This window comes from Choloepus didactylus, chromosome 10 (genome assembly GCF_015220235.1).
Source record: "Choloepus didactylus isolate mChoDid1 chromosome 10, mChoDid1.pri, whole genome shotgun sequence".
NCBI lineage: Eukaryota > Metazoa > Chordata > Mammalia > Pilosa > Megalonychidae > Choloepus > Choloepus didactylus.
In genome coordinates this window covers 98,980,038-99,007,789 of record NC_051316.1, presented here as the reverse complement: position 1 = coordinate 99,007,789, position 27,752 = coordinate 98,980,038, and the positions used below count along the sequence as shown (strand labels likewise).

At 37.7% G+C, this 27,752-nt stretch overlaps 1 protein-coding gene across 4 annotated transcripts in view; it reads left to right on the top strand.

The window, feature by feature from the left end:
- RABGAP1 (RAB GTPase activating protein 1) overlaps window positions 1-27,752 on the top strand; it is a 200,635-nt gene that overhangs the window by 151,702 nt on the left and 21,181 nt on the right. For all 4 annotated transcript variants that reach the window (XR_005210750.1, XM_037798308.1, XM_037798309.1 and 1 more), the window contains 6 exons: window positions 4,330-4,443; window positions 7,908-7,982; window positions 10,971-11,096; window positions 11,699-11,842; window positions 13,823-13,864; window positions 14,114-14,242. Coding sequence is in view for 3 of the 4 variants with exons in the window: in XM_037798308.1 (XP_037654236.1) it covers window positions 4,330-4,443; window positions 7,908-7,982; window positions 10,971-11,096; window positions 11,699-11,842; window positions 13,823-13,864; window positions 14,114-14,242 (630 nt within the window). In the remaining variant the exon portion in view is untranslated. The remainder of the gene's footprint in view (window positions 1-4,329; window positions 4,444-7,907; window positions 7,983-10,970; window positions 11,097-11,698; window positions 11,843-13,822; window positions 13,865-14,113; window positions 14,243-27,752) is intronic.

Genomic DNA, 27,752 nt, shown 5'->3' with positions numbered 1-27,752 from the left:
GTACTGAGAATATTTAAAATCAAAAGGGCTTAATTTATCCTGGGTCTCTTCCATTTTCTGAGTATCTTTTTTTTCCATTTCATTTTTATTCAGAGGTAATTTATATACAATAAAGTTCACCAATTTTAAGTGAACAAGTCAATGAGTTTAACAAATGAGTATAGTAGTGTAACCACCACAAACATGATAGACAGTTTCTGTGTCCCCTCAAAAAGTTCCCCTGGTGCCTCTTAATCATTTCTCTCCTTTCACCCATGGCTCCTGCCAGAAACTGATTTGCTTTCTATAACATTGTTTTGCCTTCTTTAGAATTTCATATGCTTGGAATTATAGAATACGTAGTCTTTTGTGTCTGGCTTCTTTTCACGTAGTATAATGTTTTTGTGATAATCTGTGTTGTTACATGTATAAATGTTTTTGTTCTTTTTTAATGTTTGAGTAGTATTCTGCTATATGGATACACCACCATTTGTTTATTTCTTCACCTGTTGAAAGACATTTGGGTTATTTCTACTTTTTATTATTATGAATAAAGCTGCTATGAACATTTGAATTCAAGTCTTTGCATGCATTTATGTTTTCATTTCTCTTGGGTAAATACTTAGGAGTAAACTTACTGGGTTGTTTGGTAATTTTATGTTTAACTTTATAAGAAACTGCCAAACCATTTCCAGAGTAGTGGTACCATTTTGCATTCCCACTAGGGTTGTATAGGAGTTCCAGTTTCACATCCTTGCCACAGTTGGTGTCTTCGCTCTTTTTAATTTTAGCATTCAGTGGGTATGTAGTAGAAGTTCATTGTGGTCCTAATTTGCATTTCCCTTATAACTATGATTTGACATCTTTTCATATGTTAACTTGCCATTTGTGTATCTTCTTTTGTGAAGTTATATAACTCGGATACAACTCCATTATCATATATTTTTTTATGTATTTTATTTTGGTCTATGCCTTTCCTTTTCCTGTTTTTAACTGTGGATTTTGAATAGTGAAAGTTTTTTATTTCAATGAAGTCTGATTTATCATTTTTTCTTATGATTTATGTCTCAGGCCCCACAAGGTGCCTCTTCAGCCCTCTCTTTGTTCAGCTTCTTCTTTTCCAGTATTCTGCCCCACAAATTCTAGCCACTTTGGTCTCCCTGTATGCTGTTCTCTCTCTCCTCAGCTCAGGTAAAGACCCCACCCCCGCCCTCAGGTCGGTTTCGGTTCCCTTTCCATGTGCCTGCAGCCTGGAAGCTCCCACCAGGCTGCGAGCTGATGCAATCCTAGGTCTCACCTTGGATTTTTTCCTTTTATCAGGTATCACACTCCTGAACTGCCTTAACTGTTGTTAAGACTGTGTTGAAAACTAGTAGTACTATGTACCAGCACAGCTCTTTGGAAAGTAGTTTGGCAAGGTCTTTGAATGTATAATTAGTTTACTGGTAAAAAAAAAAAAAAAAAAAAGAACATAGGTTTTATAGTTAGTATTCATTTCAAATCATGGCCCTGGCCTGGGAACATGATAGACTAGAGGACTTCCTGGACGGGAGAAGAGTATCACTTTTTGTTTTTCTTCTTGAAGCAGGAGTATTAGGCTCTTTGATAGTATGCTGAATATGATATAGAATCACTAAGGAGTCAACTCTATTGTCTTAGCTATGAAGACAGTGAATTGTAGAAGGTTATGTTTCTGTGCACCAGTTCTTTAGCATGTAAGCAAATAAAATTTAATCAAGCAAAAGGTATTAGAAATAGCTGGATGTTTGGTGTGTTTTATGAAGGATTGCTGACATTACTGACACTTGTTCAGTTTTAGTTAACTCATTATAGAAGACAAAACTGTTTTCTCCATTGGCAAATGCTAGGAATATTTTCCCATAGTCTGTTTGGAAAATTCCTTTGATATTTGGTGTTGTAGTTTTCATATTGAGTAGATTGTTATGTGCATTCTTATACCATTTGCCCATTCTTATGCCATTTCCCCATAGAACAAACCCCAGTTAAGAAACTTGTCCTTTCCATTTGAGAAGCTGGTACATGGGCTTCATGCCAAAGGATCAATTAAAACAGAACGTTTTATACCCAGTTTTCCTAACAGGAGCACTTTATCTCCTTCCTTTAAGGTTAGGTTGAGTATTTTCCTATGTGACATTTTCCCAAAGCACATTTCCACTCTAAAAATAGAAAGTTCTCCAGCTGCATTTCCTTGCAACAGGGTGGAATATAACTTGAATTATATTGAATGAAACCGGTAGCTTTTCTTCCAGTTTTTCCCCCCTTACATTTATTTTTGTTTTTACTTGAGTGTTTGGTCTCTGAAGAGGCATTAACCATGGGCATGTGTGTCTGTATGTCCTGGCAACAATTTTTTTTAAGAAATTTTATTGAGATATTTTCACACACAATATAATCCATCCAGAGTATACAACCAGTGACACAGTATCATCATATAGTTATGCATTCATCGCAATTTTAGAACATTTTCATTACTCCAAAATAAAGGAAAAAATAAAATAGAAAGGAACACCCAAACCATCCCATATCCCTTATCCCCCCCTATTATTTATATATATTTTTTGCCATTATTTTATTACTCATCTGCCCATACACTGGATAAAGGGAGTGTCAGTCACTAGGTTTTCACAATTACATGGTCATCTGATAAAAGCTATGTAGTTATACAGTTAGTAAGAATCAAGTCTAATGGATTACAGTTCAACAGTTTCAGGTATTTCCTTTTAGCTGTTCTAATATACCAGAAACTAAAAAGGAATATCTATATAATTCATGAGAATAACCACCAGAATGATCTTTCTACGAAATCTCTTAGCCTCTGAAACTTAATTTTGTCTCATTTCTTTTCCCCCTTTTGGTCAAGAAGGCATTCTCAATTCCATGATGCGAAGGCCAGGCTGATCCCTGGGAGTCATGTCCTACGTAGCAGGGAGGGTAGTGAATTTATTTGCAGACTTGGCTGATAGAAAGAGGCCACATCTGAGCAACAAAAGAGGTTCTCTAGGGGTGACTCTTAGGTATAATTGTAAGTAGGCTTAGCTTTTCCTTTGCAGGAATCAGTTTTATAACAGCAAGACCCAAGATTGAGGGCTTGGCTTATTAAATTGGGAGTCCCTAATGCTTGCAAGAATATCAGGAATTCCCCAGGTGGGGAAGTTTAATATTTCCACATTTTCCTCAGTCCCTCAAGGTGATTTTGCAAATATTTTTTTTATTTTCTGGCCAAAATACTCTGGGGTGAATTGGGGCTATCACATTAACCTATAGAGTAACAAGGTCTCATTCCCCATTCTAGGTTCTATGAAACCACATTGCTTAAATAGACTGACCATACATGTTATATTAAAAAGGTTGCTACAGAGACTATAAACTTTGTACCAAATATTAACATCTCTCAAATAACAATCAAAACTCAGGAACAGATGTGACTGCTGTAAGAACTTAAAATCCGTGAACCTTTATAACAAGCCTCATTGAACACTGCGTACTCCTGCATCAATTGTCCAGTCTCTGTCCACGTCCTATGCCGATACCTGTGCTCTCAAATTCAATTCTCAGCATTTGCTCATTATAGTTAGTTTATATTAGCAAGGTCTTAGAATATTTCTTCTTTCATTTCTGGCTTATTTCACTCATCATAATGTCCTCAAGGTTCATTCATCTAGTTGCATGCCTCACAACTTCATTCCTTCTTGCAGCCATTCAATATTCTGTTATATGTATACACACACAGTTCACCGTTGAGTTCACCCACTGAGGTACCCTTAGGCTGCCTCCATTCATTGCAGATCGTGAATACTGCTGCCATAAACACCAGTGTGCAAATGCCTATTCGTGTCCCTGCTTTCAGTTTTTGCAGGTATGTACCAAATAACGGGGTTGGAGGATCATTTGGCAGCTCTATACTTAGCCTCCTTTGGAACCACCACACTGCCCTCCAGAGGGGCTGCACCATTCTACTCCCCTACCAACAGTGAATAGGTATATCTCTCTCTCCGCATGTTCTCCAGCATTTGTATCTTTCTGTTTATTTTTTAAACAGTTTTATTTGCACACATGCAATCCATCTTTCGCAAAGTATCAACATCTCTCAGTATAATCACACAGTTATGCTTTCACTGCTGCAATCTACATGATAACCATTTCCATTTCTTCTGTAATAAAAAAGAGGAGGAAGAAAATAAATAAATAAAATAGGAGAAACAACAAGATTCCCGCACCTGTCCCTCCTGGTAACATTTTAAAGCATGTAAATGAGAAGACCTTGCTGTGTAGACACGAATAAGTACATAGTTGACCGTTAAACCCTCGCTTTTCCTTATGTTTGCACAGGAGTCTCCCCAAGATAGTGCTATAACCAGGGATATTAACCGGACATTTCCAGCCCATGACTATTTTAAGGACACAGGAGGAGATGGACAAGATTCATTATATAAAATATGCAAGGTAATACCTGTTTCCATAAAAGGACTCAGTTTTGAATGATGGTTTTGGTTCTTTGAAATTGTATAAAAAAACAACTGTAAAGTGTAATTTGTATTTGTATGTTCAAGAATGCAAAAAAGAGAGAAAGACTTCCTTAGATCAAAGGTAACAACACAACGTTAGACTCATTAAAGAACAGGAAATAATTAGAAAATAAAATGGTGGGGGTTTCTTTTCCCTTGTAATCTGAGGATTTTCAGATGACAGTACCCTGGCTCCACATTAAGACTTTCAAAAATTGGTTTTATGTTAAAGAGGCTGTGAGTCCTTTTACATTGCAAACTCCTTTTCAGTATTTACATGGTTAGTGATTAATTTGGCTCCTTGTACATTGTCCAACAGTGGGACATGCTAGTGCCCATCCAGGTGGAACCTTAGGCACTACAGCATAATAAGTAGTGGGAAATGCTTATTTCTGTCAAAGGTCTGTATCTGAACTGTAAAGGAAATGACCACCTGTTTAATTTCAGTGATCCGTTTATTAGATTTTGGTACTTCAGAGTCACAGGGCTAAAAGGAGGAGTTGGGAACAGATTTCTTCCACCTACCTCTATCCTCAGAACTAATCTTTAGTCTTCTGCCCTGAAACTAATCAAGTACTCATTGAGCATCTATTATGTAGTAATTATGGGCAAAGCATGAGATATGTCCTTAAGGAATTTACATACTATTTTTGAGAAGGCAAAACTTACAACTAGTTTTAGGACAGGCTAGCAGTAAAGCTGAGGCTCTCCAGTGATAAACTGGATGCTTTAAATTATAAGTGCAGTTTGAGTTTAGAGAAACATTTTTGGATTTAATTTCCTCGTGGAATTGCACAAAGCTGTGATTTCTATTTTAATCCTATTCTCTGATTATTCTTTCTTAGCCACTTCTCAGTTGTGCTTCCCACTTAAGTGGCCATTCCAGCTATCCCTCATTTACTGCAAAATTTTCCGGAAAGAAATGCTCTGGTTTCTCATCACATATGCCTGCACTCTTCTCTGTCTCATGAAGATCTTTCTTGGATCTCTCTCTGCTCTTGACTCTCCTCTTGCTGGTTATGCTGTTACCACTCACTACTTTACTGATTCCTTCATTAGTTTATCTCTTTCTACCTGGCTTTCAGACAGAGGTCTTCTCCTAGGTGCTCAGCCCATAGTTCCTTTAGCTCTACACTGTCTCCCTGGGCAATCCCTTCTACCCTTAAAGCTTTAGCTGTCACTACTATGTAGATGTTCCCAAATGGACATTAGCTAAGCTCTAAATTTTCAAATGCCAGTTGCTCTCCATGTAAAAGTCTGTTGACAAAATACATCAAACAAAACATGTCTAAAAATAGTTTATTTAAAAACACGTTTTATTATGAAATTTTTTGTATATATACAAAAAATAGTAAAATGAGTTCATATATATCCTCCACCCAGATTCAACATTTATCACCATTTTGCCACAATTGCATCATCTATCCTTTTTCTCTTTTTCCTGAAGTACTTTAAGGCAAATCTCAGACATCGTGATCCTAAATTCTTTATGCATCTCTAAAAAAATAAGGACATCATAAATAACCATAACCTCCTTATCCATATAATAAAATTAACAATAATTCTTTTAATACCATCCAATGGCCATACCATATTCTGATTTCTCTAAATGTCTTTTGTACAGTTTGTTAGAATCAGGATCCAGCAAGACCCACATTCAAACCCATCAGTCCCATCTGATTAGGATCTACCCTAATCCAGTTCAGTCTCATCCTAACTAATAACAGCTTCAAAGATCCCATTTCCATCTGGGGTCACATTTATGTGACTGGGAGTTAGAGCTGGAATATATCTCTTTTGGGGAAACAATTGGTAACATCTTATGCGCTGAGTACTCAATTTAAGAGGACTGAATGAGAAGAATACACCAACTTGGTGAGATAAATACTCTTGATTATTCTCATCCTAAAAATAAGGAATTTAAGTAATGTGCCCAAGATTCAGACCTAAACATAAGAAGTTGTGGGATTTGAACCCAAATCTGACTAATTGTACAGAGTATGCTCTTACTTAACCAGTAAACTCTTGATTAGTAACTTCAAAAATATTGCCAAACTGCTTTCCAAAGAGCTGTGTTGGCATACATTACTATTAGTTTTTAACATTGTCATAACATTACTGTAGTATTTGTTAGTTTTTACTGGTTTGGTAGATGTAATGTGGTACCTCACTGTATCATAAATAGATCATTTCTAAAGCCCTCTATGTACATCTTGTCTTTAGAAAAGTGTATGTGTTTCTTCTGGTCCTGTGGTCCTCAGCCTATAAACATTGATGAAATCAGGAGTATAATTATTGAATTCTACCTGAATTTCTGAAAGTGTGGTTATAACATGTATTTTAAACTATAGTTTCACCAGATATGTGCATTAACCAGGTTGTCATCTAATAACCATTAGCATCACATGTGCCTAAGTGATCTGAATTCTGAAATACCCAATTCTAAATTGATCTCTTGGAACACAGAGGGACCTTGGCACAAAAAATAAATGGAGGATAAAGGGAGATTATCAGAAATAAATTTGTCAAACAGGTAGTAACCTCAAATCTGTAGAAATTCCCTACAGCTTACATGAGAACTGTAAATATTAATCATAAAAACAGGGCTCTGAAATAAGAACTAAAGAACCAAAGAGCAAAGCATAAGAAATGTGAGGTGTCCATATTCTATTAAACATAATATTCAGAGGAGAGTAATCATCTGCTGCCAAGAAGAACACAAAATAAGAATTCTAGAGGAACCCACAAATGTTTTAGAGTAATCTTGCTTATCAGAAAAGTTATTACTGGTATTGTGGAAAGAATTGTATTTTAGTGTCTTTGCCAAAAAACTTTTTCCCAGAAATGAAAATGAATGACATTTACAGTGTTCAGTGAGAGCCTGCTATGTGTGAGGTGCTGGCTAGGTTGACTAGGATAGCACCCCAACCCTTAAGAAGGTTGCAGTCCTGTAGAAAAGATGGACATTTAAAATGCAGTGTGGCAAGTACTGTAATAAACACAATGTTTAACAACTGCCATCAAAGCAGGGGAAGAGAGGGATTAATTCTAGAGGAATTGGAATGTTTGGAGTCTGAAGGAGGTACGGGTTTTCCAGGCACAAGAGGAAAAAGAACATCCCAGGCAGAGGTAACAGCATGACCAAAGACAGGGAAATATGGGAACCTTTTTGAATACCAAAGTAATTTTCACTTAACCTTCCTCGCCCCTTACCTACAGTTCTGTTTAATTTTGTAAAGAAAAAAATCGGGATTGGGGGAAAATGTTGCCATCATTCACTGACCATCAAAATGCTACAGTGGAGTATGGGTAGCATCTGCCAGGCCCTGTGTTCAAAGCCTTGTAGGATGATTGGTCCACAAACAGCCACATTCATTTTCACCTCTTGCATTTTTTTCCTAGGCTTATTCTGTGTATGATGAAGAGATTGGCTATTGCCAGGGCCAGTCATTTCTCGCTGCTGTGCTGCTTCTTCATGTGAGTAGTTAGGTCTCTTTTGTTACCTACACATGGCCTTCCTCAGCTTGTATTAGTCTTAGACTTGAGCATGGTTTAGCCAGACTCTTGAGCTTGAATTTTAACTCCCAGTCTGGAAGCTTTTTACTTAACTTCATGTCGTCACGGAAGAGAAACATGGTGAGAATAAATGACAGTGTTGAAAACTAGTACAACGATAGACTTCATTTTTATTAGTAGGAAAATTGTATAGACTTTAGTCTTGGTTGGACCCTTGGGGATATTTTTGTAAAGTAGCCACTATCATTAATATTTGTTTTGGGATGTGTGTATTGGGGGGGAGAAGGTAGAGAAGTTAGCTTCTTTAGTGCCATTTTATTCATTCATTCATTTATTCACACATTCAGCAAAGACTTTTTCTCTCCAACTTTTTTATTTTGAAAACTTTCAAAGCTGTAGAAAAGTTGAAAAAATACAGTAAATACCCATATATACTTCACCTAATCTGCCAGTTAATATTTTTCCACATCTCTCTTATTCTCTCTGCCCCTTTCTTTTTCTACTCTCTAAACACATAAACACACACATTTTATTTTTACTGAACCATTTGATGTAAGTTGCAAACATCATGATTCTTCACTCTTAAATACTTGAGCATGCATTTCCTAAGGATAAGGGCATTTTGCAGAATACCAGAGTAATACCACAGTCACATCTGAGAAATTCCACATTGATTCAGTGATATCTGATACGTAATCCACATTGTTTTTCCCAGTTGTCTAAGTGAAGTCCTTTATAGCTTTTTTTCCTAACCAAGATCCAATCAAGATTCAGACATTGCATTTTTTTCTCATTTCTCTTTATTTTCTTTTACTCTAGCCTAGTCCCTTGCCTTTTTTTGTGTGTTTTATGCCATTGACAATTCTGAAAAATTCAGACCAGTTGTCTTGTAAAATGTCCCACATTCTTTTGATTTGTCTGATTGTTTCTTCGTTGTTAGGTTAAATGCTTGGCAATAATACCACACACATGATGTCAGCAAAGAGGTTTTGAGCACCTGTTTTGTCTATACTGTCCTGAAGATCAGGGAGCAATAAGATAGATATGGTCCCAGTCCTCATGGATACAGAGCTTAGTGAAGTTGACTAGCTTTAAGCAGATAATTACCAAGTATTTCGTTATTAATGTTTATGGTGCTATCAAGGTATAGTAAAAAGTGTGATACAAGATCGTAACAAGGCAGCTTTTTGTTGCTTAAGGAGCTGGGAAAGGCTTCCCTGGAGAGGTGTCCTTTAAGTGAACCCTGAAGAATGAGAGAGGTATCCATTCTCTTTTGTACTTTTCTTTATCAGGTAATATTTCTAACATTGTTTTAACAACAGTAAAACTTTTAAAAGCAAAAGAGTGTGGAGCAGAGCATTATCAGCAAAGAGTATAGTGCAACATATAGAAGCCCTGAAATGGGGAAGAACTTGGCATATGGAAGGAACTGAAAGAAGGGAGGTGTGACTTGAGCATCATGAGTGGTAGGGAGTAGGAGGGAGAGAAACAGAGGTAAACAAGGACCAGCCCTGAAGGCCAGATGAAGGTGTCTGGATTTTGATTCTCTAAGGAAGGGGAAGTTTTCGAAGGGTTTTAAGTCATTTTATGAAGGTTGCAACACAAGTAAAATAAAAAGCACTTTGTATTTTCTTACTGTGAATCTAGCTTGGTGGTGTTAGTAGACATGTAAAAATGTGATAAAGCTGTGGCATTAATAAAGAGGTCAAGTTTTAAAATTTTGTTTTTTTATTTTAATCAGATTTTATACTTAGAACCTCACAGCCTTTGTCTTTGTTCTCAACTTTAGACCAAGGACATTTATCCCAAGTAGCATAACCCCTTGAAAATGGGTTTCTTGATCAAGTTCTTGATGTTCTGTTTTGAACTCTGTGCTCCTTTGTAGAAGCTTCTTTATAGTAGTGTTATTTGGATAACATCAGTTATGTGGCAGTGTTATCAGTAAGAATAAATGTTTATTTCATAGTGAAGGAAGATGGGGTACAGAAATGCCATCCTAGGCCAGCCCATGTCTCCCTCTGCCTGGAGGGCCATGCAGTTGCCCTCTGTGACAAAGACCCACAGATCTGGCCCTTTGCCCCAAATACCCTTGCCTTTCCAATAATAATCTGTAATGTTTCTGTCATTTATTATTTAATCTGATTTGCTCTTTAGCCCTGCTTTATTTCCAGGGATATTTTTGCTCAACCCACCTCCATCATCTTGCTGCACAGAAGTCCACCCACCTTCTTGGCTTTTTTGAAGGCTTGCTACAGTCACACCAAGCTTTAAATAACATTCCCAACACTTTTTTGTTCTTTTCTCTTTTGAAAACTAGACATCTTGCTAGGTTCAAAGGAAGTATTTTTCCATAAAGCCGTGGAGGATGTAGGTATTATTTTAAACGGGTAACATTTGTAAATGTAAGTGAAGTAGAGTTTTTGTAATACTTGAAGCATTATTGCAAATTTAACTATTCCTTAGAATATGTAACATTCTTCTATAACCAGCTATGTTTTTAACAACCAGCGGAAAAAATATTTTTACTCAAATGAAAATATGTTATTAGAAGGAAACAACAACTTTGCTTGAACAAAGACCTCTTGACAATTTCAGAAAGAACCTTTATGTTCTACACTTTGTGTTCTATTCCTACTCAACTCAAACTATACTCCTTCCAGAGTCTGTTCCTGACTCCCTTAGCAGCCTGTCTCTCCTGCTTCTATGTTCCCGCCGATCTTTCCACCCTAATTCAAGCTCCTTGAGAAAAAGAACTGTTTCTGACACAGATTAGGCATCATTAAATATTTGTTGGTTGAGTGAATGAATGTTATGAAAACAACTATAGGCCCAAGTTGCTACCTACTATTAAATTTTCTGGTGTCCAGATAAGACAATAGAAGGAAAAGTCTAATTTACTAAGAAAACATCTGCACATGTTTTGTTATTTTTTCCCATTCCCTGTTACAGATGCCTGAAGAACAGGCATTCAGTGTTCTGGTCAAGATCATGTTTGATTATGGTCTCAGGGAACTTTTCAAGCAAAATTTTGAAGATTTGCATTGCAAATTTTACCAGTTGGAGCGCCTCATGCAGGTAAAAAGGGAAACCCGTCTGCATCTGACAGAGTGCAGGACTGGGAGAACTGGATTTATGAAACGGTGCCAGGGAGCAGTGGTGATTGCCTTTGCCATCCATGGTTAAGGCGGATTTTATTGTTATCATAACTCACTATGTGGTGATGGTGCCAAGATTAATAAGGTGTGAACCTGATGGGTGTAAGCTGGGTTTTCAATCTTTTAAACACCAGGAAAGTCAAATGACTTTGTAGGGGCTTAACCGCTACAAACTCAATCAAGAAACATTCACCAAGGCTCTGAAGCTGACTGCTTAGGAATCTCATAGCAAAAGTAAAACAGACTTTCCCAAACATTTCATGTTGGAAAGAAAAACTGACCTTCCAAATACTTGTCACCATTTTGGGGATTCCTCTTTTTTTTAGAGCTAGAAAAGACTGGAAAAGAGCTGAGTACCAACTTAATTCCAGATGATAAGTATTTCTTCCCAGCACTCTGGAGGTTTTTAGAAAAACACAAGTATGTAATTTTTTTGGCCTATTCCTGGCAGATTTATAAGCCTCCTGAATGGGAGCTGGACAGCTGGATATGTGCCCAAAACTAATTAGTTTGCTGTTTCAGGAATACATTCCTGACCTGTATAACCACTTCCTGGATATAAGCCTTGAAGCACACATGTATGCCTCCCAGTGGTTTCTTACACTTTTCACTGCGAAATTCCCTCTCTACATGGTCTTCCATATCATCGACCTGCTTTTATGTGAGGTATGTATCAGAAGCCATAGCATTTTGGCTTTCGTTTATAGTGTCCTTCTTGTGTCAACTCTAACAAAACGAAATTTGTACTCCTCAGTTATATTTCAATGCTGGAAAATCCATGTTTGGGCACCTCTTCCTTGGACAACAGCTAATGATCACGTTTTGTCAAAGGTGCTCTCTGCTAAGAAAATAAATATTAGACATTTGTATTAGTTGGTATTAGGTTTGGCTGCATTTAATGAAGAAACTCAAGATAACCCAAAATAGAAGTTTATTTTTCTCTCATGTGAAATAAGTCAGAAGTTCGGCAGCCATCAGCCTTCCATAGTGTATCACTCTCATCCTTATGGCTGAGTTGAACTGCAGCCATCACGCCTGTATAAAGGAAGGAGATTTAGGGGAGGAAGGAGAGTGCTTCCCCTTTTTTTCTTAAAGCGTTTTTTTTACTTTGAACTTTAATATATATACTTAACAGTGATAACTTTTGAAGTATGATTTCACAAGTAGTTTGAGGGCAAATTTCAAAGAATGTCATGGGTCCCAGTTCCACAACATAAGCTTTTTCCATCATTGTAAAATATACATTCAGTGTACTGCTCAACAACCAGTTATACAGGTAGTTTCAAAAATTGTTATGGGTTACAGTCCAGTTTCAATTCTTTCCTTAGTATGCAATATAGGATATATACAGAAAAGTGAAGACTTTTCAAAGCACAATTCAACAAGTAGCTATAGAGAAAATTTCAAAGCATGTTATAGGTTATAGTTCCATCATGTCATTTACCTTCTTCCCAGCTATTCCAACACCCCAGCATCTAAAAATACATATATATTTATATAAAGTTTCAGTATTCATAGACCTTTGTTAAATCTTATTTGTTGCTACCCTTTCCTCTCACTTAATCCCTTTCTCCATCTTCAGTGAGCACCCTAATTTGTTCATATTGAAAGGGGTGTCAACAGCTTGGGGATGGAGGCTGCATCTAATTGTTGTTCTTAAAGAGGATGTTGCCTCTGGGTTTTAGGACTTTTCTGGCATAGGAACACTCTGGTGACTTCAAGTTTCTGAGAGATAAAACTTAGTGAGTGAATCTTTTATACAATCTCAGGTAGGGACCTAGGTGTTTGGGGACTACTTTTGGTAAGGGCGTGGCATACTGTAAGCATTTACTTCCCCTCTTTTTTGTAGAGACTACCTGGAAGTTCTGCCTAGCATTTTCATTTATCTCTTATTGGCCAAAACATAATTACCTGGCCACACCTAATGGCAAGGTAGATTTTATTTTAGCTAGGTAGGAATGTGCTAAAACTTGGGGGTCTACTACTAAATAAAAAATAGATATTGGAGTAAATAACATTCTTTGCCCATTTGAGTTTTGTTTCGTTTTGTTTTGTATGTACTTAATTGCAGAAATAATCTATATTTATTATAGAAATTGTAGAAAATTTAAGTAAAAATAATTTAAAATGCTGTAATCCCATTGTCTAGAGGTATAAATACTATTAATAGTATCAATAATCCCTCCCCTTGTCTGTCCTTTTCCCCCACCACTTCCAGAAAGGTATAGATGAAGAAAGGCAGATTAAAGGGAGCTCTGTGCAGATGTAGTTCAAGCATAAAGGACTCATGACAGAGTAATTGCTGTATTTGGAGAGAGACAGTACAAAGTAAAAGTCTACCAGGAGTTATTTCCTGATAGGTCACAATTTTATGACTCTAATGTTTTAATTTGGAAGCATGGAATACTTTTGAAAAGCATGCTTTCTGGTTGAATATGAGTGGAGGGTAGACAGAAAAATGGAAGAGTGGCCCTACTTTAAGTGGTTTTTTGTTTGGTGACTTTTCAATTTTTATTTTCCAAGATATTCCATTTCTCTACCTATGTTTTCACAATTTCTCTAAAATTGTGGGGTATTCTGAGGATGAACAGCATAATAATACTGATATTAACATTGAAAATGTTATTTTTGTGTTTTCTCTTTTAGGGAATAAGTGTTATTTTTAATGTTGCCCTCGGATTATTAAAGGTAAGCTCAATTACCCGGCATTCTCTGTTCAACATTGCAATATTTTGGTCTTAATCTCATTCTAAGCAGCCATTTATTGCACTCTAGCATTGTCCCTGTGAGTGAATGGATATATGCGAATGGCTCTGACAAAGGCTAAGTATCTTCTAGGGGATTATAAAGAAGCTGAATTTATAAGAGGCTTCTTGTACGTCTTCATAGCAATTTTTTTTCTAAGTGTGGTTGTATTTTCTTACTTTCCTCTTTAAGACTTCCAAGGATGACCTGCTGTTGACAGACTTTGAAGGTGCCTTGAAGTTCTTCAGGGTTCAGCTTCCTAAGAGGTATCGCTCAGAAGAAAATGCAAAAAAACTAATGGAATTAGCTTGCAATATGAAGGTAAAATAATTTTCACATTAATTCAGATTGTTTTACTTAATGTATTACTATTTGTCATCAAGCTATTAATATTAATAGTAGGCAAACATTTTCTTTTGTATTGTGGAACTTCTTACCATTTTTTTTTTTTCCAAAATGCTTTCATATACATTATCTCCTATGAATTAAATCTCATTGCCCCCTTAAACTCCAGGAAAGGTATTATTTTCCCCATTTTAAAGAGTCTGTAGCCCACTGAGAGTCATACAGCTATTTAGTGACAGAACTCAGCTTTCATGATTTCATATGCTATCTTCTAACTTTCAACTTTTATTATGGTCGGAAATTCTCTAAAATAAAAATACTTTGTGAAGAAAAGCCACTCAATTTTATCACTTAAAATGGCATTTATGATGTGTTCAATTCTCTTAAGGTATAAAGATATAGGATCTCCTTGTGATTATGTTATAATAAAGTTGTCTTTGTGCCTCCAGAGGGTAGAACTAGGATCAGTGTGTCAGGGGTGTTGGTGGGGGGATAAGCTTCGCTACCTATTAAATAGAATCCAGACTGGGAATCAAATACTTGAGTTCGAAGATACTTCACATATTTAAGGCTCAATTTTCTCATCCGTAAAATAATATTGAACTTCTCTTCTGGTTCTGGTTATATGTCAGACTGTGCTAACTCAAACGAGCTTTCTTCCTTTAAACCCAAAAAGAAGCTGGGTGAAATATAACCTAAGAGATGTTTAAATACCTGAATGAACTTGAAAGAAAAAAGAGAAATGCCCAGTTACTTTCAGCAAAGTAGTTCAAAGCTGGTGTGCATGTAAGCTGATAACCAACAGCAGATCAGGGGAATATAGAGCCATGTATAGATTTTTAATCATCACGCAGATATAGTGTATATGACTTTGGGCCTTTAGAAGTCAACTGTCACTGAGACCTCTGCATAAAGCTAGAACCTTGGAATGGTTCCTCTATCTTTGAAAGAGGGAATACCTGTTAGCCCAAAATCATAATATAAAATGAATGAGGGATTTGAAAAAGAAGGAAATAGAACTCCTAGAAATTAAAATAATCATTAGTTAAAATTAAAATACTACCTACTTCATAGGTTTTATGGCTGACATTTAATGATAGTTTACCATGTACCAAGCACTTCTTTTATCTGCATTTACATGTCAGGATTAACTACAATATCAGTGCTTAAAATAGTGCCTGGCAATTAGGAAGGATTTAAGAAATGATGGCTACTACTATCACTATATCCTCTATGGTCTTTCCAGTAGATGTCAAACACATACTTTCCAATAATATATTCAAGAATTGTGCACATAGCATAGAACCAAGTGGTTTTGAAATTCTTTGAGTCACCCTTCCCACTTCAGCCTGGTTCAGCCCACAGGAGGATGCCACTTCTTATTTGCTCATGATTTTTTCCCCTCCAAAACATGTTCCTTTTTTAGTGTGCCCATTTCAGTTAGTGATACCTGGCTGTTTAGGCCAAAAACCTTGCTGCCCTCCTTGATTCCTCTTTATTTCACTCTCCACGTCTTGCAAGCCCTATCTTCAGACCATATCCCAAATCTGATCACTTCTTGCCACCATCAGCACTAATACTCTAGTCTTACACACCATCATCATTGCTTTTCTGGATTATTCCAGTAGCATCCTAAATGGTCTTAGTGTTTCCCCTCCCAGTCTATTCTTGATTATCTCTCTCCCTTGTTGAAAACCCTCTAATGATTAGCTTCATATCTCAGAATAAAACTCAGGAATTCTTGCCATGGCTTAATAACCCCTGGCCACCTCTCTGATTTCATCTCACACTGCTCTTCCCACTTCATACACTCTGTCCTCCTTGCTGTTGTCAAGCATGCCAACCAGGTTCACCCCCTGAGGTCTTTGCATTGGCTGGTGTCTCTGCCTGTCTGCATGGCTTTTTCTTCTAGATGTCTACATAGCTTCATTAACACCTCATTCAGGCTTCCACTACATCATGCCATCAAAGAAAGCCTCTCTGTGTACAGTAAAGCAAAGTAGCAGCTCCCCCAACCCTTTTGCACTCTTATCTCCTTACCCTATCTTTTACCGACCTTCCCTCATATCACTTATTGCTATATATTTTTTGTTTATTTGCTTATTGTCTGTCTCCCTCCAGTGGAATGTAAGCTCTGTGAGAGAAAGAACTTTTTTTCTTTTGTTCACTGCTAAATCCCAAGCACATAGAACAGGATCTGGTATATAAATATTTGTTGAATCAATGAATGAATGAATATGTTGTTGAGTTCTACAAAGTGTTTTACAAAGAAGAGTTAACATAGATTTGGGCAAGGCTTAAAAAGAGTTGAAAGTTTTACTTTTTGGGTTTTCAATAGCTTGAAACATCTTAATAATGTATAGATTCTTTATTTCCATAGTCCAGGTGGGAGGTGTCCAATGTCTATTTTTTTTCCTTGCCTATGCTTTCAATGAGTTAAGGCCAACAAGACTGCCTTCCATATATCTGCATAGCACATATACTTTGTGCCTAGATATGTAATTCCTGCTAGCCCTGGAAGGCTTGGCAAGGTTGGGGGACACCTTGGATGATTCCTCTTATTTGCACATCATTTCAGGTGAGAAATTAATTTTTCTAGAAACTGACTCACAGCATGGGAAGCCTACAGATTCGCAGGATATGAGAGAACAAGATTTTTTGCTTAACAGTTAGACAGCATGTATATTTTCATTAGTGATAATTGGGTATACTATGACAGCTATACTTAATACCAAGGATATTAAGACAGTTATCGACAATAGTTAAGCCAATTATCCAGTGATAATTTGCCAGACGAAAAATAAGAAAAATCATTGGCAAGCTGTGTCATGAGCCCTGGATTTTGTGAACTGCATGAGATATGAGTGTTATTAGCACAGAGAGTGTATATGATTAACAGTGGTTTCAAAGCCCCCTTTAGATATGGCAGAGTGGGTTCCTGCTACATGAATGGTTTGGAAACAAGTGAATGGTTTTGGTATAGAATTTAGAAAGGAAACATAAGCTCTGCAACTCATTTAAATCCCATTCCATGATCATCATCATTATTAGACAATCCACAATTGCCACTGGGTATTTTTTATTCAATTTTATTGAGATATATTCACATACCATACAGTCATCCAAAGTTGTTCACTGTACCATCATATAGTTGTGCATTCATCACCGTAATCTATTTTTTGAACATTTTCCTTATACCAGAAAAAGTGAAAATAAGAATAAAAAACTTAAAGTAAAGAACACCCAAAACACCCCTCCCCACCCTATTTTTCATTTAGTTTTTTGTCCCTGTTTTTCTACTCATCCATCCATACACTGGATAAAGGGAGTGTGATCCATAAGGCTTTCACAATCACACTGTCACCTCTTGTAAGCTACATTGCTATACAGTCGTCTTCAAGAGTCAAGGCTACTGGGTTGCAGATTGATAGTTTGAGGTATTTACTTCTAGTTGTTCCAATGCATTAAAACCTAAAAAGGGTTATCTATATAGGGCATAAGAATGCCCACCAGAATGACTTCTCAACTCCATTTGAAATCTTTCAGCCACTGAAACTTTATTTTGTTTCATTTCGCATCCCCTTTTGGTCAAGAAGATATTTTCAATCCCATGATGTCAGGTCCAGATTCATCCCCTGGAGTCATATCCTGTGTTGCCAGGGAGATTTAGACCCCTGGGAGTCAGAGCCCATGTAGGGGGGAAGGCAGTGAGTTCACCTGCCGGGTTGGTTTAGCTAGAGAGAGAGGGCCACATCTGAGCAACAAAGAGGTACTTAGGGGGAGACTCTTAGACACAATTATAACCAGGTTTAGGCTCTCCTTTGCAGTGACAAGCTTCTTAAGGACAAGTCCCATGATAGAGGGCTCGGCACATCAAACTGCCAGTCTTCAATGTTTGTGAGAACATCAGCAACAGTTCAGGTGAGGAAGCCCACCACGTCTGCATTTTCCTCCAGCTCCTCAGGGAGGTCCTGCATATATATATTTTTATTCTCTGTCCAGATTGCTTTGGGATGTGTCACTATTTCACACTAACCTATGCAAACCTACCAGGGCTCACTTCCTATTAAAAGTTCCATGTAATTATGTTATTTGAATGAACTGTGTGAATTAAATTGTTTAGGAAACATAGGTCTTGCACCAACTAAACATCTCTTCCCTTGATCTCACATGGTGTTTGAAGTTTTAAAACTCAGTCAGTGTTGTCCTTTACCCTTTGGCCCGATTTGCCCTAGTCCTAACCACATCTGATTCATTCATATCTCTAGTTGAAGTCTGGATTCTTTTTCAGCTTTTGTAACAGTTGATGTATGTGCTAATACTGACATTCATGTCTTCTGAGTTCTAGCTCTGAGTTTCAGGTGTCACACAGATCCCAAAGTTCCAGGGATCGATCAGGGTGTACACAAAGGGATCAGCATCTCAGAATCTGGAGACAGCCATTACAATTCAGGAATAGATGTGACTGTTGTAAGAGCTTACAATCTAGGGACCATTACAAAAAGCATTCCCCTGATAAACTGTGCTCTAAGGTTCAATTCTGAGTTTACACATTGTAGTTAGTCTGTGTTGGTGAGGCATTATAGTGTTTGCCTCTGTTCCTGATGTAGTTCACTCAAAATACTGTCTATAGGTTCCATTCACCTCGTTGCATGTCTCACAGCTTCATTCCTTCTCGCAGTAGATCAGTATTTCCTTGTATGCACACATCACAGTTCACCATTTTCTTCCTCAGTCGATGTACCCTTAGGCCACCTCCACCCATTGCATATCATGTATACTCTCTCCATAAACACCTTTGTGCAAATGTCCATTCATGTCCTTGCTCTCAAGTCCTCCAAGTAAATGCCTCCTAATGAGGTTGCAGGACCTTATGGCACCCACATGCTTAGCTTCGTGTGGAACCACCCCACTGTCCTCCAGAAAGGCTACACCATTCTGCCTCCTAACCAACAGTAAATACATACATCCCTCTCTCCATGTTTTCTCCAGCACTTTTATCCCTGTTGATATTTTTCCATACAATTTTATAGAGCTGTATTCACATACTATATAATTATCCACAGTACACAATCAGTTGTTCACGGTATCATAATACAGTTGTGCATTTATCACCACAGTCAGCACTTGAACATATTGCTTACTACGGGAAAAAAAAAAAGTGTTTTTTTTAAATGAACAATAAAAAAGATAATAAAAAGAAAAAGAAAATATCATACAATACAATAGTAGGGTCGGACAACAACACCACTACCAAGAATCCCATATCCCTCCCTTATATACCGCTCTCATACTTACTTACCTTTGTTATATTGTCTTTGTTACATTTAATGGAAGCATATTACAATGTTACTGTTGAACATAGACTCCAGTTTGATTTGATTATATTTTTCCCCACTACCATCCCCTTTCTAACACTCTGCATGGTTGACATACATTTGTTCTTCCACATGCAAGAACAGTTTTATATTTGTACATGTAGTCACAGTCATTGACCACTCCAGTTTTTGCTAAGTTAAACAGTCACAGTCTTTATCTTCTATCTTTACCTCAGGTATCATACATGCTCATAGCCCACCTCTTTCGGCTTTACTCATGGACATCTTTGTTCACTGTAGTTACAGTATTGTGCTACCATTGCACAGTATTATGCTATCAATTTCTGGGTCTATACAATCAATCCTGCTGAACATTCTGTAGTCCTTTAGCATCAAATGCCCGATCTCTACCCTCATTCTATCTCCTCGTAGCCTCTGTTATCAGCTTTTAACTCTCAAAGTTTGCTCATTAATGTTAGTTCATATTACTGAGACCATACAGTTTTTGTCCTTTTGTTTCTGCTAACTTCACTCAACATAATGTCCTCAAGATTCACCCATGTAATTATATGTTCCACGTCTTTATTCTGTCTTATATTCTGTCTTAATATTACATTGTGGGGAGAACCTAAGATGGTGGCTAGGAGGGACAGGGCAAAAAAACACCTCTGTGAAAAACACTAGGTAAAAGCCAGAAAGTGACCCGGAACACCAGTTCCAGCAATGCACCAGCTGGACAAGGTCTGCTAAATCCACAGGGACCGTGCACTTGGTGAAACCGGGAGTCTGTGTTCTGAAACAAGTGAGTAAGCCGCTGAATAGCCGGCAGCCATGCTGTGGTGTGGGGAAACTTTAGGGTTGGCATTTGGAGGTGGACTAGTTCTTTTTTAAAACACCCCAAAAGCAGCTGCAGGTATGGCAGTGAGAACTGCACTGTGAAGCACAGAAGGAATGGGCCATGTGAACGCCTCAATATCTGGCATGGATGATAGTCTTTTGCATACCCGCTGCTAACTGTCTTGTAGCAGGGAAGGCAGAGGTGAGCCAAAAGAGGAAAAAAACTACACCCCTTGCAGCCATCTTCCTGGTGGGCTGGGAACGCTCCTGCCTGGTGCCGGAGCCACAGCCCAGAGCTGCGCCAAAAAACCCAGTGTGACAGGAAGTGTTTCTAGCATCATGTGCACATGCCACAATATCAGGTGTGGACAGTAGTAGCCTTTCGCACACCCACAGCTAATTGTTCCAGAGCTGGGAAGGCGGAGCTGTGCAAAAAGGGGGAAATTAACACGCCCCATACAGCCATCCTTACGGCAGGCTGGGAACACCCCTACACGGCCAGGCAGCCCAGAACTTCCCTTGAGGGACAGCGCGCACTTGTGATGTAGCACTACCTTCCATCAGCAGAGGCCCTAGAAGGGCATAGCTGGGACAGCAGCAGAGACAATCTGTGGCAAGACTGAAATGAAGGTTTAGACTCTTGCAACAGCCTTAAATCTCCAGGAACACTTGGGAGGTTTGATTATTAAAGCTGCCCTCCCTCACTAACCGCTCAGATACACACCCCACGTTCAGGGCGTACAGCACCAACGACACACCAAACTTGGTGCACCAATTGGACCCCACAAGAATCAGACCCCCAGGCACCACAAAGACAAAGTTGGGGAGAACTGACTTGAGGGAAACAGGTGACTCATGGATGCCATCTGCTGGTTAGTTAGAGAAAGTGTATGCCACCAAGCTGTAGATCTGACAAATTAGAGATTTGTCTTTGAATAATCCTACATATCCTAAAAGAACCCTATCAAGTAAAGCAAATGCCAAGAGGCCAAAAACAACAGAAAATTTTAAAGCATATGATAAAACCAGACGATATGGAGAACCCAAACCCAAACACCCAAATCAAAAGATCAGAAGAGACACAGTTACTTGGAGCAATTAATCAGAGAACTAAAGACAAACAATGAGAGCATGGCACAGGATATAAAGGACATGAAGACCCTAGAAGAGCAGAAAGAAGAAATTGCAAGAGTAAATAAAAAAATAGATGATCTTATGGAAATAAAAGAAACTGCTGACCAAATTAAAAAGATTCTGGATACTCATAGTACAAGACTAGTGGAAGCTGAACAACAAATCAGTGACCTCGAGGACCACAGAATGGAAAATGAAAGAACAAAAGAAAGAATGGGGAAAAAAATTGAAAAAATCAAAATGGACCTCAGGGATATGATAGATAAAATATAACGTCCAAATATACGACTCATTGGGGTCCCAGAAGGGGAAGAGAAGGGCAAAGGTCTAGAAAATGTATTCAGAGAAATTGTTGGGGAAAATTTCCCAAACAATCTACACAACATAAATACACAAAACATAAATGCCCAGCAAACTCCAAATAGAATAAATACAAATAAACCCACTCCAAGACATATTCTGATCAGACTGTCAAATACTGAAGAGAAGGAGCAAGTTCTGAAAGCAGCAAGAGAAAAGCAATTCACCACATACAAAGGAAACAACATAAGTCTAAGTAGTGACTACTCAGCAGCCACCATGGAGGTGAGAAGGCAGTGGCATGACATATTTAAAATTCTGAGGGAGAAAAATTTCCAACCAAGATTACTTTATCCAGCAAAGCTCTCCTTCAAATTTGAGGGAGAGCTTAAATTTTTCACAAACAAATGCTGAGAGATTTTGCTAATAAAAGTCCTGCCCTACTTCAGATACTAAAGGGAGCCCTGCCGACAGAGAAACAAAGAAAGGAGAGAGAGAGATGGAGAAAGGGTCAGTACTAAAGAGATTCAATATTGGTTCATTAAAGGACATTAAGAGAGAGAGGGAAAAATACATGTGACAAACATAAACCAAAGGATAGGATGGCTGATTCAAGAAATACCTTCACAGTAATAACGTTGAATGTAAATGGATTAAACTTCCCAATTAAAAGATATAGTTTGGCAGAATGGACCAAAAAATATGAACCATCAATATGTTGCATACAAGAGACTCATCTTAGACACAGGGACACAAAGAAATTAAAAGTGAAAGAATGGAAAAAATATTTCATGCAAGCTACAGCCAAAAGAAAGCAGGTGTAGCAGTATTAATCTCAGATAAAATAGACTTTAAATGCAAGGATGTTAGGAGAGACAAAGGTGGCCACTACATACTAATAAAAGGGGCAATTCAACAAGAAGAAATAACAATCATAGATGTTTATGCACCCAATCATTGTGCCACAAAATACATGAGACAAACACTGGTAAACTAAAGGATGCAATGGATGTTTCCGCAATAATTGTGGGAGACTTCAACACATCACTCTCTCCTATAGACAGGTCAACCGGACAGAGGACCAATAAGGAAATTGAAAACCTAAACAATCTGATAAATGAATTTGATTTAACAGACATATATAGAACATCACATCCCAAATCACCAGGATACACATTCTTCTCTAGTGGCCACGGAATTTTCTCCAGAATAGAGCAAATGCTGGGACATAAAACAATCCTCAATAAATTTAAAAAAATTGAAAATATTCAAAGTACATTCTCTGACCACAATGGAATCCAAGTAGAAGTCAGTAACCATCAGAGACTTAGAAAATTCACAAACACCTGGAGGTTAAACAACACACTCCTAAAGTAAATGGTTTATAACGTAGAATGTAAGGGAACTAGTGATAGAGAGCAATTAATGAAGGGGGAACGATAACTCAATAAGAACAGATAAGCTATCATGGGTAAATTTAATGTTCTGGGAATGCCCAGGAACGACTATGGTTTGTTAATTTCTGATGGGTATGGTAGGAACAAGTTCATGGAAATGTTGCTATATTAGGTTATTTTCTTGGGGTAGAGCAGGAACATTTTGGAAGCAAAGTAGTTATTTTAGGTTTTCTGTTTTTCTTAATCCTTTGTTTTGTTTGAAATGTATGTCTTTTGTTGCTTGTTTTAATTTTTTGATAAACTTTAAAAAATTAAAAAAAAATACGTAAACATTTAAACAAAAGAAAAAAAAAAAAACAAGGAGTCTATCTGCTCAAGTCGACTTCCATTTGATCCTTGGATGTAAGAACCATGTAATTACATGTAAAATTAGATTTTTCTGCCTTAAGAATGAATGTCCTATGTAAAATATCAGATGCAGCATGTAAGTTATCTCAGCAGTCACTTCCGCTTTATATTTATTATTAAAGTCATTTACATTTAAAAAAAAAATTCTGCCAACTTTGTTAGCAAGGAAAGCCATTCGATTATTAGTTGTTCTTAAATTGTGACTTGGTTCACTTAGTTATACTTCCTGATTAAGGTGTGAATTGGAAATACTTTGGCTCACATGCCAGTCCAGGAATCAAATACGTATTTTTATTGCCATTGTTCTGTTTTTATTTTAAAATAACTTTTTGATGTTGTAATGTCCAATTGTATAGCCTTTACAAGCATCTCATTTCTTCTTTGCCGTACCCTGTGAGGTAGGTAGGGCAAATCAAGTGTGGAAACCAAGGCTTATATGTGACTCACCCAAGTGCTACCTGGCTGTGTACCGAGAGGCACCCTACTTGAGCCTCAGGCCTTCTGATTCTTCATTCCTAGTGCTTTCCACTCCACTGCACTGCCTCCTCTAATTGCAAAAGTGCAACAAGAATTAAGTTTGGCATGGTAGTATCTGGAATGGCTACAAGATGATGTGTTGCTCAAAAAAAGTCTGTTTTCCTCTCTGTGTCCATGGTTCTTCTGTCTCTAAATCTTTTTCTTTGTCTATCCTTACTTTTCTTTCTCTGCTTCTCTCTTTTCCCGGGCTGTTTACATCTTCCCTTCTCCTTCTTTCTCTTTAAAGGGAGTTTAATATGAAACCGAAATATTTTATTTATTTGTTGAGGGGTTTTAGGTCTCCTCCTCTTAATCTAAAATTTAACATACATCAAAACTCATTTAACTGTCCATTGAATTTCTCACCCCTTTGGATCAGTGACCTTTGACAGAAAAATTGTTTCCACTTCTGATATAAGACCTAAAAGAAGTTCCACTTTGGATAGATTGCTTCAGGAGATCATGAATCGTCTGGGGCTCCCAAAGCTTTTCATACTCATAACTTGGTCATACATGGTCTTTCGAGGAAGAAAAGAAAAAAAGAAAATTGCTAGGTCTTCTTAAATTTTGATTCAAGAAATACATGAGGGCAAGAGTTTGTTTTTTCATGTCTACAGAGGGATTTTTGAGAACAACTCAAATATTTGAGACTAGTTTGGGAAAAGCAAGAACCATGCTAAAAGAGATGGTGTAGACTTTACCCTTTTGCTATAAAATCCTTTTCCTGAGGTTCATTGTAATTTCTGAACCGTTGCTCCTTTGGAATTTATTTCAAACATAAGGTAAATGTGGCAGACTTCAAAGTACCTACAAGAAATTACAAAAATCAAATAGCAATATCTCCACATTAATGTAATTCAAATAATTCAGTATTTGGAGAAACTGAAAATCCCTTGGCATTCAGAAATATTTGCCCTTTGGAGGGATAGTTTCATTTGTGAGCTAAAAACAATACTAGCTTGAACTTCATTCTCTGCTAACATCATTTTTGTAGTCAGTGTTTAACTGTTAGGATTTTCAGCTCTGTGAGGCACTTTCATCAACCTTGTTTCTTGATGTTTTCACAAAATTGTACATTGTGTCTATACACAGTGAACTCGTCTTCACCATGACCATCTGAGATCATTTTACCTATGTTTATACTAAAGCTTAGAAAAGTGTAAGGATATAAAGTTAAGTAATGGCGTTGGGATTAGGTCTCAGGAGTTTGAGATTCTGAAGTCAATGCTTATAGTCTTTGTGCTTTACTATATATGAGGTATTAAATGAGTGGGATAAGAGCCACTTACATTGTTCCATTTTTGGTGATGTTCATTGTTTAAATGATAGGTAACTCATTGTCTGTATCAGAGTTGAAAACTTACTCTCTGTACATCGTAGCTAAGTTCAGCTTTCCTCATAATTAGTCCAGGCGATAGTTTTATTTCTTTGCTTGTTCCTGTCTTTTAGAATTGCATTTCATGGGGAAATTTCTGAATGAGGCTCTGTTTCTCTATAATAGACCCTAAATTTTGCCAGTTGTTGCAAGGGTAGTGGTGGGCACTATCTTCTTATTTTAATAAGTTGGTTTTTGTTGGTCTTATCTGTTTGGTTCCTCTGCTTCTAATTTGCTAAGAAGTAAATTCATTTTAGGAAAATACTATGGTGATAGAACTAGAATGCTAAAGTCTGTTGAGTGGTCTTTGAGTTTGAATCTGAACTATTTGAACAAATTAAATTAAAAGGCTTAGAAATTAAATAGAATGTTTGTCTGTTTAAAGTGGTTAGGAGTGCAGGTCTTGAGTTGCACAGACCTTGGCTCTGATTCTAGCTCTGCCTCTGCTGTGTGGCCCAGGGAAAGTTAATACAACAGGGTTGAATGAGAAAGAAATAAGATGATACCTTTAAAGTAACTACAGCTCTTCTTATGTTGATCATTTTCACATCCCTCAAACACCAGTGCTGTTTTGATGCCTCTGTCCAGGCATCCAGAGTACTCTACTTAAGTCAGTTTATGTCAACAAACATTTATAAATTTTCTTATTTGCCAAGAACTGTGCTCAGTACTGGGCATGCTACAAAAATAAGTAAGAAACAAGAATCAACCCAAATTTGCATTCTTGTGCAGGTATTGCCACTTAACAGACTGATTGTTTGACTTTGGACAAGTCACTTTACCTAGGTAAGTCTCAGTTCCTCAACGGCAAAATAAGGGTGACAGTCCATGCCCTACCCATACTAGAAAGTCTTATGTAAATCTCAGGTACTTTTAATCAGTAACTGAAAAGCAAAGTCCCTGCTCCAGATAGTTTACATTCTTAAGGGGAAGATGGACTTGTCTCAGATTTCATTTAGCTTCCTGTTAATCCTACCATACAAAGCGATGAGGACTGTGGGGTCAGAATCTCCTTAGGATTCCAAACCTCCTCCCACCCCCCAACCCCACTATCCACCCACTCAACCTATACATCTTATTACCAGACACTCTGCTGGGCAGTATATATTTGTTTTATATCATTTGATCCTCATAACAGTATCCTCCTAGGGACTGCTTTGATTTTTACAGATAAGGAAACTGAGTTTTAGAGCAATTAGGCAGCTTGCCTTTGTACACAGTAAACCATCAGAAGAGCCAGGACCAGAGCCTTGGTCTGTCCAGCTGTAGAGCCCAATTTCTTAGTCAGTAGCTGAACCACCTCACTCCTGCCCAAGTCGGCAGCCACACTCACTCCTCCTCCACGTGGGCCATGGCATCACTGCCTGTTTGGGAGGCTGATCAGGGACCAGCTTCCCTGGGGTAGGTAGCACATATTTCAAGAGAGAGAAGTGTCCAGTTCTGTGACAGATTAATAATAAGTGAGTGACTAAAGGGGGGTGGGAGGGGTTGGACTAAATTTGTGCTTCTACCAAAATACCACACTGGAATGTGCCCAGTCTCCACCTTCTTTCTAATTCAAGGTTTCTTAACCTGGGACCATCGATGGGCCTCAGGGGGCCTATGAGTCTTCAGAAATGGTATGTATTATGTTTTATTCAGGGACATGGGAGGGCAACTGCCTCTTATGCTCTTTGATGGGGAGAAGCCGTATGTCTCAGAAGACTCTCAAAAGTGATGCTGTCCCTAACAGCAGTGAGAACCACTGTGCTGATTTTATAGTAGGGTTTGTTTTACCTAAATTACAAACCCAGTTTTATGCCAGGAGATTGTTAACATCCCTGCCTTCCCCAAAAATACATTTGAAAAGAACAAAGATTAAATTTAAATTAATGTTCTTCGAGGGCAAAAATGCCTCTACTTGAAGCTGCAATTTCCCCAGCCTTCTTATAGGAATCAGCCAACAGCGGGTGTGACATAATTCAGAGCTCATAGCTTCCTCTGCTTCCTGAATTCAGTTAAAATGTCATTTGTATAAGTAAGAGAGAGACCCAATGAACTTGGACTTTTAAGAATGAGGACTATGTCTTCATTCGTGCTTATATCATGGATTATTTCATGCTCACTGTGTCCCAGGCCTTAGTAATTTCATAATATAAGAATTACTGTCCTCTTGGAGTTTGCATATTGTGATCCATATACATCTGTGTATCACTAACGCC